Source organism: Halictus rubicundus, chromosome 5 (genome assembly GCF_050948215.1).
Source record: "Halictus rubicundus isolate RS-2024b chromosome 5, iyHalRubi1_principal, whole genome shotgun sequence".
Classification (NCBI taxonomy): Eukaryota; Metazoa; Arthropoda; class Insecta; order Hymenoptera; family Halictidae; genus Halictus; species Halictus rubicundus.
The window spans coordinates 15,450,121-15,477,493 of record NC_135153.1 but is presented as its reverse complement, the minus strand read 5'-3'; the positions used below and the strand labels follow the sequence as shown (position 1 = coordinate 15,477,493).

Sequence of the window (27,373 nt, the reverse complement as noted above, 5' to 3'; positions counted from 1 at the left end):
ACTTTTAGGCGGAACGGCCTTGAATTCCTGCAACACGCCGCTTACGATGACTGGAATTGTTCACTTTCGCTAGCGTCCACAGTAATCTACGAATCATCGTTTGGTTCAGTGAGTTCCATGTCCGAGGAGCCTAATAAAAATTATAAACCGGGTAATGAATACTCCCGTGTTCCTCTAAGACTCTGCACGGAATCATTCTGCAAGGAGGAAAGCGCAGCAGAGCTTGCGAACGAAGACAAGATGTCGAACTGCTTCGAGAGACAGGTTGCGAGCCGATGCTTTTCGGAGAGAGAAGGAGAATGAGAGAAAGAGAGGGGGCGGGGTGGTTTGCAACATCTGCATTTTACAGTTTCGTTGTCGAAGAAAGCTTTCTTCGAAGACCACTAATTCTGTTCCCGGGATCCGACATATGGTCGATTATTCGCCACAGGATGTCGAAAGTCACGCCGGCCGCCATCGCATCGGCGCAGTCTTTCTGCGCCGCCATTTACGAAATTCGACGTTGACAGGCGAATGCACTTCCGCTTGTTTCCGGCCCAAGCGAATTTGTTGCGTGCGACGGTCCTCAGGGTATTTCTGCGTTGCAATCTCTTCGGCAGATCGGGCAGAGAACAATGTTAAAGAATCCGCTTCTCGGGACCAAGCGATACTGTGCTTCGACGCGACACTTATCCTCTAATGATAGCAACCAGTCGATAATATACAACTACAAAGACGGTCATGTAAATACATATTCACACAACTAGAATTTTGTAGCAACTGAAAAAATAGGGAAGCATGGCGAACTTAAATCATCGGCTCTCTAGCCTAGAAAAATTAATTTACGAATTAATTGTAAGACACTGTATTTCCCTTCTCTTTAGAAAAATAAAATTACGATTTAATTGTAAGACACTGCATTTCCCTTCTCTTTAAACAAATAAATTTACAAATCGCTTGTAAGACTATCTTTTTCTTCTCCCTAGAAAAACAAATTTACAAATCTTTCTGTTCTGTTATTTTCGTTCTGTCGTTTTCAGCATCACCCTTCCATTAATTAATAAATTGGAGAATCACAATCAATCATGTCATAAAATTGTTGATATGTAAAGGCAAATACTTATAGTGTCTTACAAGTGATTTGTAAATTTATTTTTTAAAAGAGAAGAAAACTAAAGTGTCTTACAAGTCGCTTGTACATTTATTTTTCTAAGGGAAGAGAAAATATTTATAGTGTCTTACAAGTGATTTGTAAATTTATTTTTTAAAAGAGAAGAAAACTAAAGTGTCTTACAAGTCGTTTGTAAATTTATTTTTCTAAGGGAAAGGAAAATATTTATAGTGTCTTACAAGTCGTTTGTAAATTTATTTTTCTAAGGGAAAGGAAAATATTTATAGTGTCTTACAAGTCGTTTGTAAATTTATTTTTCTAAGGGAAAGGAAAATATTTATAGTGTCTTACAAGTGATTTGTAAATTTATTTTTGAAGAAAAAGAAAATACTTATAGCGTCTTACAAGTGATTTGTAAATTTATTTTTCTAAAGGGAACAAAAATACAGTGTAGTTTTTATTGATTCACAATGAACTGACTCTGCAACAAATCGTAACTAAATCGTTAAAATTAGAACTTCGCATTCGATCCACAGTAATAAAGATCGGGAAGATCTTTATAATAATAATTGAATAATTATTATTTAAGATAATAACAGAAAGACGCAGTCTATCAGGACAGAAATATCGATCGGATTAAGCGAAAATGAAATGCAGAAACGTGGAACAGAAAGGCTAATTCAGGCTTCTAGGAACGCCTAGATCAACCCCCTGCAATTAGCATGGAAAAAAGAGAAAGAGAGAGAGAGAGAGAGAGAGAGAGAGAGAGAGAGAGAGAGAGAGAGAGAGAGAGAGAGAGAGAGAGTGAGAGAGAACCGTCAGCGTAGAGACAGCGGTCCGCTTCCGGCGGACGTGGAACGAAATTCTAGCTTTTCCATTAAAACGCAATTATCGCGGACAGCCACCACCCGGCTGAATCATTATCCTTGCGGCGTGGCGGAGTCGTAATTCCTTGGCCACGTGACCGATACCGATTTATCGCGCCGCGAGATCAGCCCCGATAAGATCGGACTTTTTCGGTGTCTTTGCCGTCGAGCGGGCGCTCAGTGGAAAACCGAGTACATACTGCGAACGGTAATTAATAAACGGCTTGGGAACGCCGGTTCTGAATGAGCGACGACAACGGCTGATGAATTATCGCTGGCTCATTGTATTACACTTTCGGGCCTGCGAGATACCCGCCCGAGGAAACTTGATAAATTTATCCTCGGCGATTGTTCATTAATCAGCGTATAGTCGGATCGCATTGACTTCTGGCAATGTAATCTTTGTACCGAGAAAAAAAAATCATTTTCCTTAAGTACATGCATGGACGAAACGAGCAAAGGAGAAAATACGTTTACACATTTAAATTCTTACAATTGACTTGGACATTTTTTATTTTGCAGTCATTATTGTTTACCTCTTACGTTGCGCTACCTCGATTTTTGCACACACTTTCGGTCACACTTTCAGTCTTTGTGCTACGAGGGAGGTCCCACTGTAGTTTCAATTCTGATGAGTTTAGGCGTTCCTTCTTCGGGTTCGTTTTCTTCGAGTCTGGGTATTTTCGAAGCAAGTTGAAATTCAGGTTTGTTTTGTGCTCCGCTGGGTTGGTTTAAGGCTGGTGGAAGTTGTTCCTCGGAGGCACGAACCGCGGTTCAAGGTCGATGGTAGGCATTCCGAGGCATTGCTCACCCCCTCGGCCGGTTAGGTGTGTACATCACCCTCCCAGGAAGCAGGCTAGCATCCCTTCTGCAGTGGAAGCTTCCATTGCTACCCCATGCTGTCTGCCACCCCGGAACTCCACTGCTAGAGCGTATCTACCCTCGAAAATCCATAGTGGACCCACCCTTCCAGGCGCCTGCGCGTATCCCTGTTCCGTTACAACGACCAACCAACCACCCCTCTATTCTCTCTCATTCTCTCTCTCTCTCTCTCTCTCTCTCTCTCTCTCTCTCTCCTCTCGCCTGGAAAGAACGTCAACGAAGCAACGTGCCTCATGCTGCCAGGCCATTAAAGGCTATCGGAAGGGATGAAACGCTTCAATTCATGGCTCTGCCTCTTCGACAGGGGTTGGAGGGTCGCTCGGGACTCGGGGATGCAGAGAACCTGCAACAAAATGGCGCACCATCCACGGAAATGGTTCTCGCTTTGGCCAGCTTTCATCTCAAAATCGAGCAGTACCTTCTCGCTGTTTTTGTAATTTACTTACTATACTACGTTGTGGTTACAACCCTTATGAAATGAGATGTGCAATATGGTTTATTCTATTATTTTTGCCGATGGCGACAGAACTTCTATTTTCCTACAGACAGAACGTGCTTATTTGCGGGTATAAAGCAAACGAATGATAAGCCGCGAGCTTTTAGGCTTCCTCTACAACACACTAGTCGAGAAACCACGAAGAGGAGTTTAGAGTCTTCCTGGTGGCTCTAAGGCAACCTTGACTGGAATTCGGCGTGCTGATGGATTCGAGGATGGCGTGCTGAGAGGACTTCCGACAGCTCCACCTTTCGGTCATGTTATTTAATTCCGATCGTGTCGGAGGCCCCGCGGCAGGCTCCTAATTATCAACGTCTTTATTTCGGTCGGGCACACCGGATTCCGTGGTTCTCGCCGCTGGAGTCTAAGAGGGTTTTGCGCGACGGAAAAAAGAAAAAAGAAAAAAGAGAATGAGCGGCTCCGACGAGATCGCTGTCCCCGCGGAGGGAAAACCACGATCGAAGGCAGGCTTCGTTGCCAGCCGGGGACGGAAAATTGCCGCGGGAGCCTTGGGGTAACGATCGCGATAACGTGGCCGGCCATTAAACAGCGGCTGAAGTATGCGCGCACATTTCGAGTGCGTAACCGTGTTACGGTTCGCGGAGCCGACACGCATCTACGCAACCGGCTCTAATATTACCCGGCTGATGGAGACTATTCGCTGGGGTCGAACTACTTGACACGTTGTCACCTGGCCGAGCAGCCACTCGATTTATTTGTACCCTTGGAAAGCCTGCTAATTGACGCCGACCCGTGTCCGACGCCCTGCCACTGGGGGGATGAAATCGTATGGAAATCTGCTTCCGCCCAACCCCCGCTGCCTTCGGACTCGCATAATCCCACTTCTGATTCTTGTGCAAAACTTTTCTTCTTTCAATAATCCTCATAAACTAATATTACTTAGCTTACTATTACTTACTTAGCTCTTTATTACTTAGCTTTTCATCCATTTAAATCGTACCCTTTCGCGGTTGTTACGAATGCTTCAAATTCGCAAATTATTATACAAAATTTATATTCAATCTGGGCATCTAATTTTTATACAGAAAGAGGAGGTACTATAGTCACATTTTTTCGTAAATATTCAGCCACCGTATCAGTGTGTAACCAACGGGTAGCTTTTAAATTTTAATAAATTGAAATAGTGCGAAGACTTGAAGCATGGCAATAAATTATTTCGAATCTGTTAAAATTGTAGAAGAAAGAACGTAATTGATGAATGACATTTCTATTTTGCATGAAGATCCGCGGACCGATGGGGATGCTATGGGGGATGCTGAGAAAATTGTTCGAAGAGCTGAAATCGTCCCTAGATTAATCAATTAATGCATCCTTGCGGATTCATGTTCGGCTGGAAATGCCGGGAAAAGGGAGGCGCGGAAAAAGAGAGAGAGAGGGAGAGAGGGGGAGAAAGAGGAAGACAGGGGGAGGCAAGAAAAAGAGAAAAAGCACCGTGTGGCCTTAATTAAAATGCTTAGGGGTTAGAAAGCGTGATGAATGAGATTGCCGGAGCCGTACACGGGACGCGACGAAGCAGCGGCGTCTGCGCGCGGCAGCGCTCGAGAAGAACTCTATTAATTATTAGATGACACCGAATCCATTATCCGGGACGAGGAGCGACGTAGGTCCTCGTGGAATAGTCTCTCATTCAGATACCATTAGGACCCAGGCCTTTTGTTCCTGTGGTCGTCGCGAGTGCGCGCGCGTTCTTTCGCCGCGGACGCGCGTGCAAAACACGGTTAATTATTGGGACGAGGACGAGAGAGGTAAGGAGTGCCACGTGGGCCGTGCCTGACGCGGTTATGGCTCCAGTTTTTCACCCTCTCTGCGGCGCTGCGAGCGTTCGGGAAATTGGGACGGTCGAATTCACGTTTCTTCGTATCACCCTTCGTCGCGTTTGTATTTTTTTTTATTTTTTAGGGCGAAGGATGGAGCATTTCTTTAACCACTCGCGCGATGAAACTGTAATACACACTTCAATTATTAACAATTATTGACCCGTTGGGGACCACGATTTTTTTTTAATTTTGGAAGTTAAACAGTATATTAATGTGTTCAGTTCCGTGGAAAAATAAATACGTTTGTTAGTACAGTAATTAAATTAGATGTTTGCAACCTGGAGAATTAAATAATTTGGCAATGACCAATTCAACGACATTATTTATGGTCAACGATTTTATAATCGGTCGATTGTAGTTCTGTGTTTTGTCCACAGAAAATTAAACGCCTTTAATTTTTTTATTTTTCGTATAAATGATGTTTGAACCTATTTTAAGGCCGAGTATTGTTTTACCCCGTGTCGGACTGCGGAGGGGTTAATAAATTGAGAGAGATCGAAAGATCAAACTTTTGATTCTCCATAATTTCGTAATTTTTCTTGCAGAGGGGTTTAGCAGACCGAACAAGATTGAACGATTTAGTTCGACCTTAATTCTCTCGCTCTCTGTTTCCGTGCCAGGTTAGATAATCTCTTAAAGAACGTTCATTAGAATAGGTGATCGGAGATAGTTTCTCGTATGCTAGTTTTCCCCTCAGGTGGTTAGCAGATCGGAAGAGATCGAAAAACGATTTAATCCAAAATAATCTTCCTCCCCCCGTATCATTAAACACTGAAGTCGAACTTGTCAAAATGATTGCAAATAATTCTTCAATCTACACACATTCAAATGACCATAATGATAACGTTAACTAATTTACTGAACAAATATCGAACCACTGTACCTGAAAATTAAAACAATTTCACACCATAACTACCGGATGGGTCAAATTGTTTCTGACTGTTTCTTCCAGAATGATTAAAATTATAAAAATGTCAGAAGAATTGTTCCAGAAACTTTTTTATTTATTGTCGTAAAAATCATACGAACTCCTCATAAATCCAATCCCGTTGTAAAGTAGTATGCGGCGTTTAATGTTCGGTATTATAAAATCAATTTGACACGGTTTCCTAGCTTCTACAACAAATTAATCAGTGTTTAATCTTACAAGATCAGTGATTGAAGATAATCGTGTGTTAATTTATAAGACGCTCGATAGCACAGGCATCGAACGACTAATCGCAGTAATCTCACGATGCAACATAAATTAATTCTCGTTTTCATTGTGTCGTCTCTCACGATCGGTACACCACCACCGAAACTGTGCTCATTAAAACGGATGATTCGAGTCACCGAGTAAATACACCAGAGGAATGCCGATCCGATGACTGTCCGAATCGAAAATTCGTTTGCATTTCACAGAATGCAAAATACGTTAAACGTTTCAGCGTTCGGTCGGATGATTCGTGATAATTACGCACAGAGGGGGATGACTCTGTCGCGATGACTGTACGACGATGACGTACGGATGAAAAAGAAAAAGAACAGGGAAAAAATTATAGATTTCATAGAACAATGTGGCCAGGTAGCCAATGAATGAGGCGCGCGTTTATGTAACCGACTTTTGTTCTCTCGCATCGTGGGAAGAAAGCTGCCGCGAACCGTGCACTTTGCCCGGCAGAAAACTGCATTTCAATGCACACTGAAACTGCAAGTTCGCCGGGGAATCGTCGGAGAATGAAATCAATGCGACAATGCCGTAATTATAATGCTATTGCTTCCCCCCTTTTTTCTCTTCCTCTTCTTCGGTTGTTTTCTTCAGCACCATAAATCCGTTTCCCGCGAGTTTAGCGGAGCTTCTGCGCTTAAAGTGCTTCATACGATTTCCGGTTTGTCGCGAGAGTTTCCTTCATCCCGGGCCGTTTCGTTACGAAAGCTGTTTCGCCCAGGGGTGTATCCGCGATTCCGGGCACCCATTAAATCCTGAATTACAGCTGCCGGCCGCGCGAGGGATTAATGAATTTTGTTCCGAGTCTCCGAGGCGGTTAGAATAATTATTTTAATCGCGGGCGCAGCGCCGCAGCAAGTAATCACGGGACGCCGATCGTAATTTTTCTAGTAATTAGACGTCGCGGAACGGTACTTTTGTTTGTAATCGCCAACCTGCCGACCGCCGCACAGATGCCCTTGGATAATAGGCAACCGGAGAGGCATTTCACCGATTACATGCGATCCACCGGACTCGCTGAACAACCGTTATTAATTGCATAAACTTCGCCCGTAAACATCGGAATCGGCCGCACCGAGAGGTCAAAAATAATCTGAAAAGAAACAATCTTAATTGAGAAGAAAATACATTTTCCTACTTTCAGATTTTACGATCGACCTGGACAATTTTATTTTGCACGACAGCCCGACTACAGTGTTCACTCTGTATATGTCGCAAATGCCTAGCCGATAAAAGTAACGGAACTATCCCCACTCCTCTAGTTTTGCTGTCCTTTCCTACGTTCGGCGTGGATCAAGGAATCTTCTGGACGATATATGTCACTGGGCGGACCCGTGTTTTGGACATATATCGAGTAAACACTGTATTCGCGACTACGTGGATTTAATGCAATTGCGACAAAAATTAATAGGCAAAATATAAAACTGCGAAGCCACTGCAAACATTTAAGAACATCGACACGCTATTTTGGACTCGTCGAGATTATTAAAAGGAAATATTAATGAATAATTCCTACACTTCTTACATTCAGAAGAGTTCGACTAATTGGATTTTCAGCGAACACGTTCACAAGCGATAAACCGAGGAATAAATTGTTCTTGTTCGACAGTGGACTCGGCCGAATTTCTCCGCGTTATTGCAAAATATTGGAGTCTCACCATATTTGTCAGTGCGACACTGTTCTCAGGCAATAGTCCGAGATAAGAACTGGTCCCAGACGATTGCAACGCGTTCATCTTGTCCGGGGAAACTGCCAGCATCGCGAACGCAGGCTGTTTAGCTTGCGTATGTCCGTATATGCGTAGGAATAATAATTATTATTGCCAAGTGCAGGGCCGAGGATGACCGCGGCTCGGTGTCTTTGACAGGGAGTAGTTCCGTACTGGTTCGGTATGGGGTCCCATTCCCACGGCGAGCGTTTCAATTAAACAAACAGTCCGAGTCCGGTCCGCGACCGTTTCGATTTTCAATGTTCGAGTCGCCAACACCCAATGGCGTCGCTTCCCTTGCCGATCTACTATATCAGAGAGCTGAAATTAGATATTCACAGTAACACAGTGTTTACTCGATACATGTCCCAAATGCCTAGCCGATAAAAGTCCCAGAACTATCCCCACTGAGAACTCCTGTCCCATGTATGTCTGTGGCTAAACCCGTGTTTTGGACATATATCGAGTAGACACTGTACATTCTTGTTAATTTTGAATTGTTTATAATTTCATTCGTGGTGTAGGTAAAAATTGATTTACTGAAAAACAAATGAAGATATATATTTTTTTTATTTGAAGGAGCACTGCAAGATACATTTCCGTCTTCTTCTTTTCGCAAAACGACAAAAATAAGATTCGTAGGATTTAATCAGCATGAATCTACTCTTTGGTGTTACATACGTTTTCCAACGACCTCGTCATTCTTCATCGACTCAATTGCAACCACATTTCCGCCAGTGACCAGTAACAAAGAAATTCGATGGCCTGAGGTATCCCCGGCGAGATTACGCCACTGGCAGGCTATCAGGCCTCCACGTGGTACCGCAGTTGTCAATTGCCAGTCCTCATAACCGGCCGATTCTTGTTGTTTACGTTCGGCGAAGGGAAAGTACCCAGATATCGAGAGAGACAAAAGAGAAAAACGAAGAAAAGGGATGACGCGTGGTGGGAGGGGGAGGGGGGAAGGCCGGGGCGCAGATGGGCGAAATACTTAGTAATAACTATACTTATCCGAAAGAATCCCGGCTGTTGAGTGGGCAAATCGGTCCGCAGGGTTTCCCCGCGTGTCAATCAACCTCTCCCCCCCCTCTACCTGACACTGGCTGTCTTTAATTATCGAGATCGTTCGGTCGCAGGCCGCCTGTTGTTCGAGCCTCGAAGGTGGCCGCCCGATACTCCGCCGTGGAATTCCTGAAACCAGTCGAACGCGGAGAGGCCCGAACGATTATCTCGATTATTCTGGCTAATTAAGGCGCGGTGATACATTGTTGCCAGGGCCGTGCGCCCTTCCATGCCCAAAGGAAAATTCTTCGCGCAGTTTCGGTGCTCGGCCCGATTCCGGCGCCATTGATTTCGTTGTTTAGGGCACGTTAGAGACGATGATAGACCAAGGTGCTATTTGTTCTTAAAAAATATTTCAGTCTGCAGATCTTTACGCAAAACCAAATTTCTTTGCCCCCAGAGTTGCAGGTAAATAATAATTCTGACGTATACTCTTTTGCTCACCCACTACAGCTATATTTACAATTAGATATTTATTTTGTAGGTACGAACTTAACATTGTTAATTTAAAAAAATAATCATTTTCTTTGAAGATATTGAAGTTGAATTTATAATTGTGAGGCAAAGACTGGGAGCAAAGGTAATGCTTGAAAATATATATTTTGTACTCTTTTGCTCACCCACTAGACATATTTACATTACATATTTATTTTGTAGGTACGAACTTAACATTGTTAATTTATAAAAATAATCATTTTCTTTGAAGATATTGAAGTTGAATTTATAATTGTGTGGCAAAGATTGGGAGCAAAGGTAATGCTTGAAAATATATATTTTGTACTCTTTTGCTCACCCACTAGACATATTTACATTACATATTTATTTTGTAGGTACTAACTTAACATTGTTAATTTAAAAAAATAATAATTTTCTTTGAAGATATTAAAGTTGAATTTATAATTGTGAGGCAAAGATTGGGAGCAAAGGTAATGCTTGAAAATATATATTTTGTACTCTTTTGCTCACCCACTAGACATATTTACATTAGATATTTATTTTGTAGGTACTAACCTAACATTGTTAATTTTAAAAAATAATCATTTTCTTTGAAGATATTGAAGTTGAATTTATAATTGTGAGGCAAAGACTGGGAGCAAAGGTAATGGTTGAAAATAAATATTTTGTAGTAGAATCATTTTTCCTGGGGCCACTAGAATTACTGTTGTTTCTATTTGAAGCGGATAATTGTTGAAGTTCGCGAGCGTGGCGTTCGGTAAAATTATTTTCGTCGTTTAATAGTGATTTTTTGGTCTGTTGCAGTTTAAAACCACCGCAAAAGGATGGCGTGACGAAGTCGAACCCCAGCAAACGACATCGGGAACGGCTGAACGCCGAATTAGACACGCTGGCGTCGTTACTTCCGTTCGAACAGAACATCCTCAGCAAGCTGGACCGGCTCAGCATCCTCAGACTCAGCGTAAGCTACCTGCGAACGAAAAGCTACTTTCAAGGTAAATTGTCCAACAATTCTTCTATTATTAAATTTAATCAGTGATATTGGTGATCCAATCAGAACACAATTAACATTTCTGATCGTGGCACTTGCAGTGAGAAACCTTTATGTTTCAACTACGTACAGATACTTAAATGAACTCCCTCTGTAGGTACAAACTTAATTAAAATTAAAACCTTGTACACCAATTCATTCTTACTTGTGTACAGACTGGAAAAAATGATCAATTCATTCACGTGTTACGAGATATCTCAGAAAGTATTCTGGAAAGTGAAATCATTGTGCAAATGTCATAAACAATAACTTACAAGATGTATTGTTGTCTAACAAAAGAATTTCTCATTTGTCTATGGTACTTTATCTTTGTAACAATCTACAGGATACTAAACAAAAAGCAGATGGGGGCTAGAATGAAATGTTTATTTTGCTCGAATGTTTTTAGATTTTCTTCCCGTTATGGAATGTAGTGAAAAGGTATAAACAGCCATTTTGACAATCGCATCACAGCACACAGTTGATTCAGAAACTATCTCTGGTTCCCGGTATCCGAACGGCGTTGCACATCGAGATGCATTAGCATCCGACAACATCCTCCGCAGCACGCGATGCTGTCGTTACTCTCTCTACGGAAACAATAAGACTCAAAAACAATGGCGGCGGTTCTTCCGCGATTCGTCAAACTTACTCCTAGCGCCAGACAAACTATTGTATTCCCTCAACTATTGTTGTTCGCGCTGCTGGGAAATTTATGGAATTTGGTTGGAAATGAAAGAATGAAAATGGAATTGCACGGAGGAAAAATAAATGTTATTTAACCGTTGTAAACAAATTTCGATAGTGATATAAGGGTCCAGTGTCAGAATAGTGGTCCGCATTAAGGTTCTGTCGTTCTTTAAAATGAAATAACTTTTTAAAAATAGAACCGAGAGAGTTGAATTTTTTTTAGGAGTTCGAGGGACTGGTGTACTAAATTTCCAAAAAATTGCAATTTGCTGCAACCGTGGGGGGAATAGTAATAATTAGTTTTAGCAATCGTTTTGATTGGGCCAGCACAGTTTTCGATGGCTGTTGCGGCAGGTCGAAATAAATAGCAGAGGGTGAACGAGGAGCATAGTTCACGGCGTAGGCGAGTGAATAACGTTCGCCAATCAATAGACTGAAAATCCGCCGCAAAAAGATAAGCGGTGGGCTATTACGAGAAACTCGCTCATTTGCCCGAAGGTTGTAATTTCAGTACAAAGAAGACTTTATAATCCGTTCGTGACGCGGAATCGTAACATCGGCGCAACCCCCATTTGCATTGCTTATTCATAATTAGTCAAGATATCCGGCGCAGCTATGACATTTTTAAATTTTTCAGGTCAGCCCAGATATCATGCGGGGTCCCCCGCCTCCAGTTTCAGATCGAACTCCGATAATGCTTCGCCTCCGATTCAGCCTTCAGCCGTCCGTTCTGATTACGTTTAGGCGACCGAGGGTGCCCCTGGGGGCCACGATATCGTCTATTTAAACCAGGCTTCCAAAAATAACTGTTTAACCCCTTGCGCTGCCATTTTCCTCGTATCTATAATAATTAGAATTCACTTCTCGTTTATCATTTCCCAGAAGAAACGAAAAACTCGTGCTGCCTCCAGTCCTAGATTTTCACCGACGATTAACCCCCGTCCACCCCTTAAGCCATTTTGGTACTTTTGTCACAGGTTTTGAATGAACAGCGTGTTATACACATTGTTTATCTTTTCCTAGAAGAAACGAAAAATTCGTGCAGCTTGTAGCCCTAGATTTTCACCGACTATTAACCCCCGTCCACCCCTTGTGCCATTTTGGTACTTTTGTCACTGATTCTGAATGAATAGAAAAAAGAGCTTTCTGAAGAGCTTCGCCACACTAATTGGGCTTGCTGATGGTATCACAAAATGTTTGGAGTGCTAAGAGTCAATTCTAAACAATGCTAATAATCTTAGCTTAAAGTTCCATTTTATTTCTTTAGGGGTACATTTTCAAAGAAGGAATTTTTAGAATAGATTATTCATTCTTTCATCCCTCTAATTTTTACCATTGTATCAATTTAAAACCAAGGGACAAATTAATTTATGAAAAAAGGAGACGGATGAGGCTTGAATAGAATAAAGAAATAAAATTTTCCGTACACATTTAGTGGATTTTATTAGAATTTCTAATCTATCGCAATATTATTAACCAAAGTGTTGAAAGTATTACAGAGAGGTTCCGACTGTTTCAATTGATCTGATTGTTTTAGGGGACCGTTTTACCCCTTCCTGACAGTCATTTCGTTAATAAAAGAACCGAAATCGATACTATAGCATTTTCCGATTTAACAGAGTTATCGCTCGTGGGAGGAGATCTCGCTGTCGGAACGTCCAAAAGATAAATTAATTTGCATCGAATTGACCCATTTTTTTTGGTAATCCCAGTGGCCAGGTCTTGCCGTGACTGCTCAGATTATGATATTGAAGGTTACCTGTATAAATGTATTCCTTGTGTTCCAGCCGAGAGTTAAAAGCCTATAAAAATTCACTTCGGTTGTTTAAGTGAACAGTCTCGAGCGGGTCGTCAGTGGTGGGGGGGAATTTTTATAGAACGTTCTGGGATTGATGGTTCCAGTCTTAAAGCTCGCGATGGTTTATTTTAACCGCCTCGTTTCCACGATTTAAATGACCGATTGCCGGCTGATATACATACGTATAGAAACAGGAACCTAAGAATTATTACCAGCTTAAATGGCTGATTATTCTATCAGTTCTGTGGACGGAATAATAGGTTGGGAGTCGTGGCTAGAAACTAACAGAGTTATTACACACTTTTGACATTAATTAAAAGAATTTACAGCCCATCACGTTGATGGGTACCGTAGGCTCGGTGTTAAATGCTCAAATTAACGATACGAAACGAAAAACCTAAACGATATTTCTGTTTGACAGCATTTAACACTGGGTCCACGGGATTAACATAATGAATTCCTAATTTTTCGGAGTATGAAGATCCATGGAAGTTCCCAGTAATTGTATGTAAAAATAAATACTCGTTTTCAATGAGAGTTCCAGGTGTCTAAAAAGTTGCGAAACGGAGGACAAGCGTGTAGAAGTTGTGCAAGAATTTTGGAAAATATTTTACACTCTGGTAGGGGTTCCCCCTCCCCCCATTTACTTGGGAGTTGCCGAGTTTGCGAAGCTCGAAGGGATTGCAGAACACTTCGTGGATCGGCACATGTTACATCGCGAAAACTGTAAACCGAGTCAGGTGTGTCTCGCTTCTTCGTGAAACTTTTACAATCGACAAAAGGAAACTTCTTTCTCCACGAGAACCACTTCCTCTATATTGTTCGATCTAACGGCACCTACAGCGCCGAACAAACTTGCTTCCGCAAGTACAGGAATTGTGCCAAAGGGTTTCCTGTCACGATCTCCATATTGGAGCGACGCCTACGAACTTCGCCATCTTTTCCCCCCTTTCGCAGGAATGTTATAAAAGAACATGTTGATAAAGTCCCTACAAGAATATGTTAGTAACCGCTCCTCGCAATATTAATTTAACGTTAATTTAACGACATTCTTTCCACCTTAAATAATTATTTTTTAACCTGCAAGTGCACAGTAGGCTATTAAATACCTCGATTTATCAATAATAAGATCTACATTTAAAAAAATGTGGGCACAATTTGCCAATTGAAACAGTAAAACAGGAAAACACAATACTATCATCGTTTTAGTACCTTATAATAAATAGTAGTATCATTACCCCGTAATAAATAGTAGCATCATTACCCAGTAATAACAGTATTGCCCCGCATTACCCTTTTTTACAATAAATTATTATCCCATTAACGTAATCGACACGACGATCAGCCTAATCACCAGCACAGCTACAACATCATCCGCAGACCACAAACAGCCCAATTACAATGCGACACGGCTCGATAAACCAATATCGCCAAAAAGTCGAAGACAGTCGGAACAGGACAGCGCAACAAGGTCTTCGATCATGCGCCGGCCCGTTCCCGAAACATGTCAAAGCGGAGGGGCCCGCGGGCCGGTCTCCCCCGATATCCCAGGCGGAACGCCGAGCGTTATTCGCAATTAGCTCCGGGGCCCGTAGGGTTGCGCGTGGTGGGAAACGTGCGGGGCCCGTGTGCGCGCGGTGAAGACGATGGTGGGGGGAGGAAAGGCGAACGGGGTCCGCGGGCCCCGGCTGCTGGTAATGCACAAGAACTCCCAGGTATCGGGGCATCGGGCGACACTCTCCCGGGAGTCTTCGGAAAAGATCTGAGGTCCGACAATGAATACCTATTAAAACGGTGTGAACAATGCCCGGGGCTGGGCCGTGGCTCGGTCTCAGGATCGCGCCGGTAGCAACAAGAGCGCTAAGTAGAGGGCCCGGGCAACCTCTTGTGCCCCGCAGGTGATATACTGCGAGATCCGCGATATCGGGACGTGGGGGCCCCGAGGAACTGGACAACGCTCTCCTCTCTCTCTCTCTCTCTCTCTCTCTCTCTCTCTCTCTCTCTCTTCTCTGCCCGTTCTACAGAGCAGAGCAGCACACCTCCTCGCGCCGCTTCTCGGGGCTGTGTTCGCATTCCTGTTCCCGTTTCGCATTCGCATTCCCGTTCGCACCCGAGACTACGATCCGGATTCGTGTCCATTACCTTGCATACGCCGCGACCCGCTTGTCGTTCACCCGCACGGGGCACCAACGAGGGATCCTCTTGGCTTCAGCCACGGGATTCGATCTGGAAGAAACCACTCTTCTGACTTCGCTGCAGGCTGGCCTCTTCCAATGGGACTGCGGATCGTTGGTCCCCTGCGTTGCTTGGCCGCTGTGTGCAATAACGCTAGACCCTTTTGTCGAACAGGACGGTGTTCTTCGATTTTGAGTCTGATGTCTTTGGGATGTATGTTGCAGATTGTTTATGTAGATCTGAGGATCGTTCCTCGAAGTTGTTCATGAAGTTTAGTTGGAGACTTGTTGGGGGATCAGATTGCAGTTGGGGGTGATGATTGGGGTGAGACTTTCATTGCTAGCCTTCGTACCGATTGTTTCCAAGTTATTCCGTAGTGCGAAGCTTGTTCATCACGAGTTTTGCTGGCCACAGTGTTCAACTCAGGCAGCCAGCTAACCATGAGGATGAGTCCGATGATGAGGTCCCCTGGGTTGCTTGGTCGCTGTGTGCAATAACGCTAGAATCTTTTGTCGAACAGGACGGTGTTCTTCGATTTTGAGTCTGATGTGTTTGAGATGTATGTTGTAGATTGTTTATGTAGATCGGAGGATTGTTCCTCGAAGTTGTTCATGAAGTTTTGTTGGAGACTCTTATTGGGCTTGTTGGGGAATCAGGTTACAGTTGGGGATGATGATTGGGGTGAGATTTTCATTGCTAGTCCTCGTACCGATTCTTTCCAAGTTATTCCGTAGTGCGAAGCTTGTTCATCACGAGTTTTGCTGGCCACAGTGTTTAACTCTGGCAACCAGCTAACCATGAGGATGAGTCCGATGATGAGGTCCCCTGGGTTGCTTGGTCGCTGTGTGCAATAACGCTAGAATCTTTTGTCGAAGAGGACGGTGTTCTTCCATTTTGAGTCTGATGTCTTTGGGATGTATGTTGTAGATTGTTTATGTAGATCGGAGGATTGTTCCTCAAAGTTGTTCATGAAGTTTTGTTGGAGACTCTTATTGGGCTTGTTGGGGGATCAGGTTGCAGTTGGGGATGATGATTGGGGTGAGATTTTCATCGCTAGCCTTCGTACCGATTGTTTCCAAGTTATTCCGTAGTGCGAAGCTTGTTCATCACGAGTTTTGCTGGCCACAGTGTTTAACTCAGGCAGCCAGCTAACCATGAGGATGAGTCCGATGATGACGTCCCCTGGGTTGCTTGGTGGCTGCGTGCAATAACGCTACAATCTTTTGTCGAACAGGACGGTGTTCTTCGATTTTGAGTCTGATGTCTTTGTATGTTGTGGATTGTAGTAAGTTTTTGTAGATCGGAGGGTCGTTCCTCGGAGTTGCTCATGAAGTTTAGTTGGAGACTTGTTGGGGGATCAGATTGCAGTTGGGGATGATGATTGGGGTGAGATTTTCATTGCTAGCCTTCGTACCGATTCTTTCCAAGTTATTCCGTAGTGCGAAGCTTGTTCATCACGAGTTTTGCTGGCCACAGTGTTTAACTCAGGCAGCCAGCTAACCATGAGGATGAGTCCGATGATGAGGTCAAGGCTCCCTTTATTAGTCCGCTGTTGTTCATGCAAATTCTTCCGAGCTATCGCACATGATCTGCTCGTGGAGAATATGGAAGCTAAGAGTAAGATGAATATTTAATCAAGCTTTCGTTAACCCCTCTATTGTGTCGCCCCGTAATTCTTACGAATCACGATCGACATTTGCAATTAACAACTTGTGCGTTCACTGTGCCATTAGAGGATGCACGATCGGCGAACCAGGGGGAGAATTCTTTTTAAAAAGCGGCGAACGTCTACGATTAACAATTCGCGCGTTCGCTGTGCGATTGGAAAATGCAGAATAAGACAATTGGACCGTCGGATCCGTCCGGCGAAGCGACCCAGCGAGGAAGAAGCATTCAGGACACCGGCATTATCAGAGTTTCCACGGCAGTGGGGTGGGCGGAAGAAGGGGGGGGGGGCGAGGGGGTGCGGGAGGGATGCGGGGGTGGCAGAGCGATCGTTCGTGGCCAGGTTCGCAGTACTTAGCGGCGTTAAATCGATAAAAGTGTAGAAGCCGCATTACGAGGGTTTCGTGTGGGCACACTTAGAGGCCGCGCACGTTCGTCGTGAGATTGGAGTTGCAGAAGGCAACTCTCCAGACCGGGGGAGGAAGATAATGGACGAGAGAAAGAGGAACGTCTGCCCATTATTCCGCAGCGATTCTTCGATTGGCCCCACCTGATTGCGATTGCAGATGAGATTGCACACCCGCGGCGCGCAGGGAACCGCCGTCGACGGTGCACAGTTGCATAATTCTGCCCTGTTCCGTGAAATCCTCGGCCGTGCCCGCCAAACCTTTGACGCTGCCCTATGATTCAATCCTGTGCCCCAAAAAACGTCGGGATGTCCTGCGTGAGACGTCCTGTGTACAACGTCCTATGAAAAATGTCCTCGTGAAACACCCTGTGATTCGTTCCGTACAGAATCCCCCATAAATTCATTCTAAATTACAATGCTCAGCTTAATAAAACATGCATTTATTAATATATTGTAATGCTGTTCCTAGGTTAAGAACGAGGGGACATTTTTGGACCAAATCACAGAACGTTTTACAGTGATCCCTCTATATATGTCGCCATGGCTTGGATGATAAACGTCGCGGAATTGTCCTCACCACCGCGCGGTATACTCCGTGAGTGTAAACATAACATTGATGAGGTGTGTCTCCTGGACGATACACGACGCTGGCGAGAGCCGTGTCGTTGACATATATCGAGAATTCACTGTATACTGGACATCTCAATGGGATTGTCTTTTAAAGCCAATCGCAGGACGTTGTCGAATGTCTATTTTATTAAAGCGTGCTTTTATTAATACAGTCTTCGTTGAGTCACGAACGAATTTTCAGGGACCTTTCCCTTCTTCAAAATGGTTCACGGGGAATTGCGCTCGTACTTCAAGGATCGTCTGTTTCAACAGCTTCGGTCCCGCGAACTGTAGTTTGTGGACAGGGCCCGAAAAAATCCGAGTCCCCCTACGCTCCGCTATGTAAATTAATTAGCCTCTCGGTAAACGCGCTGATTTTTCAAACGGGCACGTGGTGCGTCCTCGCCTCCGGTTAGTCAGCAGAAAGAAGAAGAAGAAGAAGAAGAAAGAGCAGAAGAAGAAGAAGAAGAAGACAACGACGACGGAGAGGAGAGAAGAGAAAAGGAGAAGAAGGAAGGTGGCGGACGTTGCAGGAGATTCAGATAGCGGATCGTGGGGGTTGCACCTCTTTCGCTTTTTTACTGACGCTTACCGTTCCTCTCCCGCGCTTTGCCCAGTCCCCGTAGAACCCCATAAAAGGTCCAAACCGACGAGTCCCGGTAATTAACCTTCTCCGCGTCGATCTTATTTCCCGGCACCGTGTTTCCCGGGTTTTTATCACGACGATTTCCACGCCGATTTTTGACAAGACCATCGACAATCTGGATGTTGGACCATTTCTCGTTATTTATTAACTTTTCTTTAACTGAAAGAAGTGTGTCTCTGTGACAGTAAATTTAAGACACCTGTCCAGATCTGTATACTTTTTTACAATTTTTAGAGTTTTTGTTGTAGGAGTGTGACCAGTTGCCATTTTCTACAGCCAGATTCGCAACATTCGTTTCCCGTCTATTTTAATTGTCCTGGCCATTTTAATTTCGTTTCCCATCCATTTCGAAGACGCTTTTGCACGAAGGGGACAACGGGGAGACAACATTCCCCCGTAAAAAGTGGATCAGCAATTTTTGCGATAGAAGAGACGATGGAAGCATGCGGCCATTAGGCGAAATGCATCGCGGCGCGATGGCGCGCGCGACAGCACGAGGAAAGACGGATAAGACGGCTGATGAAAATGTTAGTTCAAGGCATTAATAATCCGCGCGGACTAATTACTGGCCGCGCGAGGGCATCAAATCCTCATTACACAATTCGTCACCCTCCGACACCTTAATCGAAATCCGCCGCGCGCCGGGAATAATGGCGGAGCGGTTTTTCATCGTTGAATCTACCGCTTTGAAACCCTTCTAAAAAAACTGCCTTTCATCGCACTGTCCCCCGAAGAACAATCTCAATAAACTATCAATTTATATTTCGTCTGGACCAACAAGGGAGGGAGCTGTGAATGGGCATGACTCCTGTTACCATTTTTCCACCATTTCTTCGCTCTTAAAATAAATTCCACCCTTGTGCCATTTTTAATTAATTTTTCCTCACCGTTATTTATTCTTTGTAATTGTTCTTAACACTTTGCGGTCCAACGTATACCTCACTTTTACTTCAGAACTTGCTGCAATATAACATAATTTTATTATATTTCTGTAAGTAGATCTACCTATTTACAGCTATAATTATTCTTACACGCCACACAATTTTGATATCATTACACTGAGGATGAAAATAAAAATTTTCTGCTGCGCTTACAAGATTCTGGAACCAAATAAAAATTTGATTCTTCCTTTAACCATTTCAATAAATTGATGATAATGCATACTTTTACACTTTTCTCATAAATCCGTATTTCGGATATTATTGACAAATATAATCTGAATCAATAACACAAGAAACTATTGGCGCACAAGTCGAGTCTGGCTCGATGGAGTGCAAAGGATTAATTATACTATTAATTATCCTTCAAGAACACTCAGCGGCCATATTGCGAGTATGATTTCCTATTACCTTTTTCCACAAAAATATTCCCTCGGAATTGGATCTGAAAACGGACAAACGAGAACGCGGTTCCTCTCGGCGCACCTTGTAGTTAGCGTGGCTTGTAAACGCGTACCATGGACGTTGATGAAGAGATATACATCGATACAGTTACCTTCTCATCATTACGACTCATTTACATTTTTCATTTCGATCTGACACCTGGCGGGGAGGGACACGGGGAGAGCCGCGTGCCGTGACGAGGGGCGAAGAAAATGAGAGAGACACGCTGGAGAAAAGGAGACGGCCGAATCGAAAGTGCCCCGGCACCGACAAGAACAGCCGAACGCGCGCTAAAGACAGAAGACTGCGGACTCGCATAATGAAGAACTCCCGAACGAAAGAAGACCGAGACACGGGGATAACGTATGTACAAACGCTTCCGGAAAAAAGAGGAACACGTAGCAAAACGATTAAACGCGAGAGCAACCGGCTGAAAACTGAAAATTGAAAAGTCTCCGTTGAAAGGGGAAACGAGGGCGCGAGCTACTCGTGAAAGGAATATAAATGAAGTACGCGCCGTACGATCCCCGAGCCGAGCCTCTAAACTAGCTACGTCAATCAATTCTTCCTGCAAAAATTAACGAAAATGATGGAGCAACATTTTTCTGTAGGAAGCACCGTTTTGGAGGAAAAAGTACGGCATGATTCCCCAGTTGGGCCCTCGAATTTACCAAGTTTGAATGTGTTAACCAATTCTTCGGTCAAAAATGGTAGTGCAACATTTTTCTGTAGGAATCACCGTTTTGGAGGAAAAAGTACGGCATGATTCCCCAGTTGGGCCCTCGAATTTACCAAATTTGAAAGTGTTAATCAATTCTTCAGGCAAAAATGGACAAAAACGACAGAGCAACATTTTTCTATAGGACGCACCGTTTTCGAGCAAAAGTGGTTACAGAGTGCGCGCGGCGCGATTGGTCCGCGTTTTACGGATTTTTGAACACGATTTTCTCGGAACTGGGGCTTCGAAGGAGAAAAAGTTGTTGGAAAGTTTTGATTTGTTTTGGAGCAAACTATCGGGTGACGTTAGTTTGGTAGAAGGAGGAGGAAGAGGAGAAGGAGAGTAAGATTCGGGCCGATAAAGAGGTAAAAACAAAGCGGCGCAAGAAAGGGAGTAAGGATACAGGAAACGGGACGGTAAAAAGAAGAAGAGGAGCCGGCGCGAAAGGAATAAGACACAAAGGCAAAACCCTGGTCGCTGATGGAACGAAGATGGCGCGCGAGGATGTCGGCGGACGGGTGGGGGGTAAAACAGCGAAAGGAACGAAGGGAATTGGAGCAAGCGGTAAAGAAAGATTGACAGAACGGAACCCGGTATGCGACCGGCCGTGGCCAAGAGGTAGAGAAATCAACGAAACGGATCTCTCGGGGCCGGCGGCAAGAACCGGAAGCCGGCCGCGGGATTATGGAAGATCTCAAATCGATTAAATTCGTCGGCGGCCGCGTCGCGTTACCGACCAGTGCAATTATTTAATTTCGCCGATTATCTCCGGCCGAGTTCATTTTTCATGTCATTATCGCGATGCGGCTCGGCTTTTATGGTTTCCCTTCGGCGAGGCGAGGGTACCGAGTCATCGCGTATGAAGTCATCAGCCTCGGGGCGACGATTCTCTGCCCGGCCCCGCGGCTATATTCCCTCTTTCTCTCTCTCTCTCTCCCTCTCTTGCGAGCACGCTCTCTCGCTCTCCGTCTGTTTGAAAAGTGATTTCCATTCCGGCTGTCTCGTGCCGCGACACTTATTTTTATAGACACGCGACGGAACTGCGTGGCGTGGGCTACCATTGACCCTGGCACGGGCCGGGCAGCATTCGTGAGCCGCTTCGACAGCCATAAGTGTCCCGGGGAGTCGAGACGGTTTCGGTGGAATTTTTTGGGCGGTCGAAGCTGAGAGATCTATAGACATTGTTGAACACGTTCAGCGCTACGACGGTCCCAGGGGACCGACATTAAGGCTTTTAGTTTAGGCGACGCGTCGGAGAGGTGACCTCTGTTTGTACACAAACTTGCGGTCACTCGCAGCGTGAACGGAAAGTGCATAGAGACAAGCTCCGCGCTGGACGTGTTAAATATTTTTTTGGAATTTATGAGGCGGTTACAGTTGTCGTTTGCATTTCATTTGTGTGGCTCTCAATATTTTTGCAAGATCGACGTTACGGGGATTTTTAAAGATTTTTTGGAAAATTTGGTTGGAACGGCTAGAATACCGTGGCAGAGATCCTCGCAAAACCCGGGGACGTCGGTCATTAGCCGGATCTCGTCATCCACGGAGATCGTCCCCGATCAGCTCGCGATCGGCTTCGCCGTTCCACGGCACGATCGAGATAAAAACCGAAAAAGTTCGTTGGGACATCTGCCGCGACACCCATCAAGCCCTTCCGATGAAATGACGCTTGCGCTGCATTTTTCTGATAGGGCCGCTGGTTCACGGAAGGAATGGCACGCGTGCGATCGGTATCTCGCATCGTATACGGCCGACAGTCGGTCCTCCTTTCGGGACGGGGCAACATCCGATTTGCCTTTAATCGGTTCGACACCGAGCGGCACGGGGACCGGACACGCGATAACTATCGCTCATTAACGTCATTATTAAAAATAAGGCAATTAGACCGGGCCGAATATCGACTTATATGGGGCCCCGTGCGCTCTCCGCCGTTTTTCGATCGGCGAACACCTTTCTCGATTCCTGCACTCTTTCCGCCGAGGTAACTGCTTCGTTAGTTACCTGAACAGGTACGACGCTCGCCGGGAATCATTTTTTTAGGGAGCGTCTTCGACGGGACTAACGAACCGCGCTTGCCGCGGCAATCGATCCGCACCGTTATTACCGATTTAAGCAATTTTTTCGACGCGGTAATTTGTTGTTCTTCGTTAGGCTACTTACTCACGATGACCCTGTCGCGTCAGCTGTCAATCAATTTTGGGGGTCAGTGACCGCGTTGTCGATCGACCGGAACAGCATCTTAAAATATGGATCGTTTATGTTCCATGACAATTTTTTTGCTAGAAGCCAGAAGATGGCGTCGATAGAAATTTTTTTTATTGGTAATGCAAGCTTGAAAATTGCAAAATTTTGCGGAAGTCTTCCTATCATTCCAGGACTAACTAAGACTAACCAAGATTAAAATAATATTTCAATCAAAGCAAAAGTGAACTCGATTCTAGTTTGCAGTATTTACGGAAGATGTCTTTATGCACTCGCCGCGTGCAACAGCGTTGCCGTTTCAATTCGATCTCCCATTAGACTTTGCAGTAGTTCCATCTTAATCAGAATCCTGCATCTAAGCGCTCACCTCCGAGACCCGTGCGTCCATCATAATCCATTATCGCGAGTCCGCACGAAAAGTTCCCGCAAAAGATACGGATCTTTACGACGAGCCGCAGACACCCAGAACAGTGATTATTCTTGCGTTCGATTATCCGGTTAATCGTTGCGTACAATTACACCGTCCGAAGAATAGTCACGTTACCCCGTGTCCGTTTCCTTTCGCGTGACCATCGCTGATCATAATAACAATCATATTGTTACAGGCGGCCACGTGAACGACTATTAAACCGATACAAACGAAGCCGCTATTGCAATTATCGCTTACAGTTTGAACGGTGCGAGACGCAAACTTTATTTAACCACATTCTATCCGAGTATTTGTTCGTTTTCCTGCCATATTCGCAAGCTGATTTTCGCCTCGTTGTATTTGGTTGCCGCATATGAAATATCTGATTTCAGACAGTAACATTAAACAGATATAACTTTTTGCTAAATTTCCATAAATTTCCACAAATTTTCAATTTTTTTTGTTTTTTTTTTCATAAATTTTTGTTCAAACACCCACCATTGCAGTCACCATATTCTGGCAACGGACTACAATGTTTGGTCACTCACATTCTTTGTTTACAATACTGTAATTTTTTAGTTTTCTCTAGCATCGATATCTACGTATTAGCTCATTAAAGTTCTTCTAATGTTTTTACAGACGCTTCAATCTGCAATATTTTCTATGAAAAAAGTATCTTCAGTTTCCCAGTCGACGCAGTCTGCACAATATCGTCAGATTAGGGGAATAGACTCGAATTGAGGGGAATACGGGTACCCTCTCTCTGTTACTGCTGGATTAGTCACGTGACATTGTGACAAGCGTACGACAGAGAAGGAGCGCGTCATATGACTGGCTCGTGCGGAAGAGTGGGGGAATAGCGTCGTAGAAGGGGAAGGGCAGAGTGGGAGACAAGTCTTAATCTGGCGACACTGTGACTGCATACTGAGTCCTTTTCCGACTATTTTTTCACTGTTCTAGGTATTCAAAAATCTGAAAAATTCTGGCATACGTATTGTAGTCCCTATTGTAATATATAATCGTTGGAACGTCAAATTTTTAAAGCAAATAACCAAATTTCTCTGGTTGCCCACGAAGTGTTAAAATTCTGTTGCGGTTTTGGTTTTCTCTTCCTTCTGTCTATTCTGTGTGCTTTTATGAGGAAGACAACGTGGTTGCAATTCTGTGTATGGTCTCCTAGAAAGAATAGGAATTTTTTTGGGGGGAGTCTACAGGGGACTTAAGGACTTAGAGATCTAGGGACTTAGGGACATAGAGATACTTAGGGACCTTTAGGGACCTAGAGACTTAGGGACCTAGGAGCTTAGGGACCTGGGGAGTTAGGGACTTAGGGGCTGAGGAACCTAGGCATTTAGGAACCTAGGCATTTAGGAACCTAGGGACTTAGGGACCCAGGGAATTAGGGACTTAGGGACCCAGGGACTTAGGGAACTAGGGACTTAGGGACCTAGGGAATTAGTTTTCTCTTCCCTCGGGCGATTTAAGGACCGGCAACGGAAGCTGCAATCGTCAGAAATCGGTGGTCGCCATCTAAAACAAACATCGTCGAAGGCGTCGTTTCCCTGACAGAGTTAACGAGACCGAGTTTCATCGGGAACGGTCTGCGCAGCGGAGCAAATTGCGAGGCTCGATACAAATCAGTTACATTCGACGGTCGATTACGGTATCGGGAAGATCAAACGAGTCGGTCGAGGTGCCGACCCCGGAGCCAGAATCGTGGAAAAAGATTGAAATTGACATCCACCTGCCCGACTTGCGCCGAAACACGTCCGCGACGTTTACGAGGGGCCGCAGATGTCCGCGCGCGTTCGCTTCTCGGACTGTGGTACGGAACGGTCTGCGGACAGGTTACAGGCTTAAAGGCTCTGTATACATCACTGCGGGCGGCTGAACGTCAGCCGCAATCGGACGGGATCATCAAAGGTGGTAGGAAAATCGATTGCCACGTGAACCGGCGTGGCCAGTTTTCGCGCAGGGCCTCCGAGCACCTGTCCGCTTAAACTACAATCACGTTGGACCGATCGATCGCGTTTCGGAACGACCCGATCGACCGGAGGATTAAAAATTAACGAGCCCGGGCCCGCCCCGATCGGAAACGCCCGGGAAAACTGGTCCGGTACAGACGCTGCCGATTTTTGCGCGCCTTTTACAATCGCTTGTTCTTTTGCCTCTCTACATTTGTTAAATAGAGTGATTTCTCGATATATGTCGCCGAGGTCTGGATGATGAACGTCGCAAAATTATCCCCACTACCGCAACGTATACCCCGTGAGGGGTCTCTTTAGTAGTAGGGATAATTCCGCGATTTTTATCACCCAGGCCTTGGCGACATATATAGAGAAATCACTTTAAAAGTACTCGTGTCTTATTTCGGCGTGACCAGCTGGGATAACACAGTGTTTCGATAAATGTCGAAGGAAAAGGGTTTGATTGATTTTCAATTTTGTCTATCAACTTCACAGATCTAAGGTGGATCCTTCAAGAGATCTTTTTTCGCAAGACAATTTTTAGATCATCCAGCGTCGGAGGTCTCACAGTAGACTAGGAGCCGTTAATGCACAATTAGTATGGCGCTGGCTGATGATACCCGTTTCCCAAGAGAGCGTCGAAGCTGCATCCGGTATGCAAGGTCTGACCAAAGCAGCAGACCTCGCCGAAAGCTGCTCCCGTGACATCGAAAGGGGTCCATGGAAATTAGCGACCGATGCTCGCCGCAGCGATGCAACGCGTTCCCGGCCTCTGGCTTTGCAACGATAATGAACCCTGATAAGGGCGGCGTAAGGGTGTTATTAGCTGAAAATACGAGGAACACCGACCGGGCATCGGGCACCACTTTTATGGGAGAAAGAGAATCATAATTGCGAGAGTTTAGCCGTAATGTCGGTAATCATTTTAATTAAGAACAGCCCCCGCCCTGCGCGCCCTTTGGGTCCACGGGTTTCAGCCTGTTCCGACGCTAATTGTTTATTTTGTATTTCACCGCAGACGCCTTCCACCAATTGATAAGTCTCCGCTGACTTTGACCAATAAACTAGCGTCGGTTGTCATGGGAAATTTTCAGCGATCCCACAAGGTGTCTATTTTGTGTGCTTTTATGAGGAAGACAACGTTGTTGCGATTCCGTCTATTGTCTCCTAAGAGGAATAGGAATTTTTTTTTTTGGAGTCCACAGGAGACTTAGGGACTTAGGGATCTAGGGACTTAGGGACATAGAGATATTTAGGGACCTTTAGGAACATAGAGACTTAGGGACCTAGAGACTTAGGGACCTAGGAGCTTAGGAACCTAGGGAGTCAGGGACTTAGGGGCTGAGGAACCTAGGCATTTAGGGACCTAGGGACTTAGGGACCCAGGGACTTAGGGACCCACGGACTTAGCGACCTAGGGATTTAGGGACCTAGGGGCTTAGGGACCTAGGAGCTTAGGGACCTACGGACTTAGGGACTTAGGGGCTTAGGAACCTAGGGACTTTAGGGACTCCAAATTCTTACTAATTTGGGAAGGGGGGATTCTTTTCTTGTATTTGTATATCTCTACTCCTCTTAAATTTCAATCTTAGGTGATTCCTGAGAATCCTAATCTCTTCTTAAGGAAATTCTTAGCCCAGGGATTTTCTACGGTTTAAAAGAATAAATAAACAACTGAATAAAAATTTTCAGAAAGATCTGTATGTCGTCAGTAATATTTCCACTCGATCAAAATCTGCATAAATATCTGTACACCTTATGCATTCCGCTTGAAATAGCTATGCGGAACATGGCCGCCAGTGTCTCATTTTCCGGGGTCGCTGTTCCAGCCGCTATATAAACACATATATCGACGCGAACAATCTGATAAAATTATTTTTGCTTTTATCCAAGTTCCTAATAGAAATTTGCATAGACTGTCTGCGGCCTGTAGATAATGGCTTCACCGCGAACGCGAACCTTCAAATGGAACACGGCCGTGCCGTGATTTTTCCGCGAGGAAAGGAGTGTAAGATTTTGTTTGTGACGCAGCGATCAGAGACGATCGATAGATATCGGCGAAACGCG

General features: G+C 44.6%; 1 protein-coding gene across 2 annotated transcripts in view; it reads left to right on the top strand.

The window, feature by feature from the left end:
* Positions 1-27,373, top strand: part of Ss (aryl hydrocarbon receptor spineless) — a 192,953-nt gene that overhangs the window by 55,802 nt on the left and 109,778 nt on the right. For both annotated transcript variants that reach the window (XM_076788538.1, XM_076788537.1), the window contains exon 2: positions 10,411-10,601. In XM_076788538.1, the coding sequence (XP_076644653.1) occupies positions 10,411-10,601 (191 nt within the window). The remainder of the gene's footprint in view (positions 1-10,410; positions 10,602-27,373) is intronic.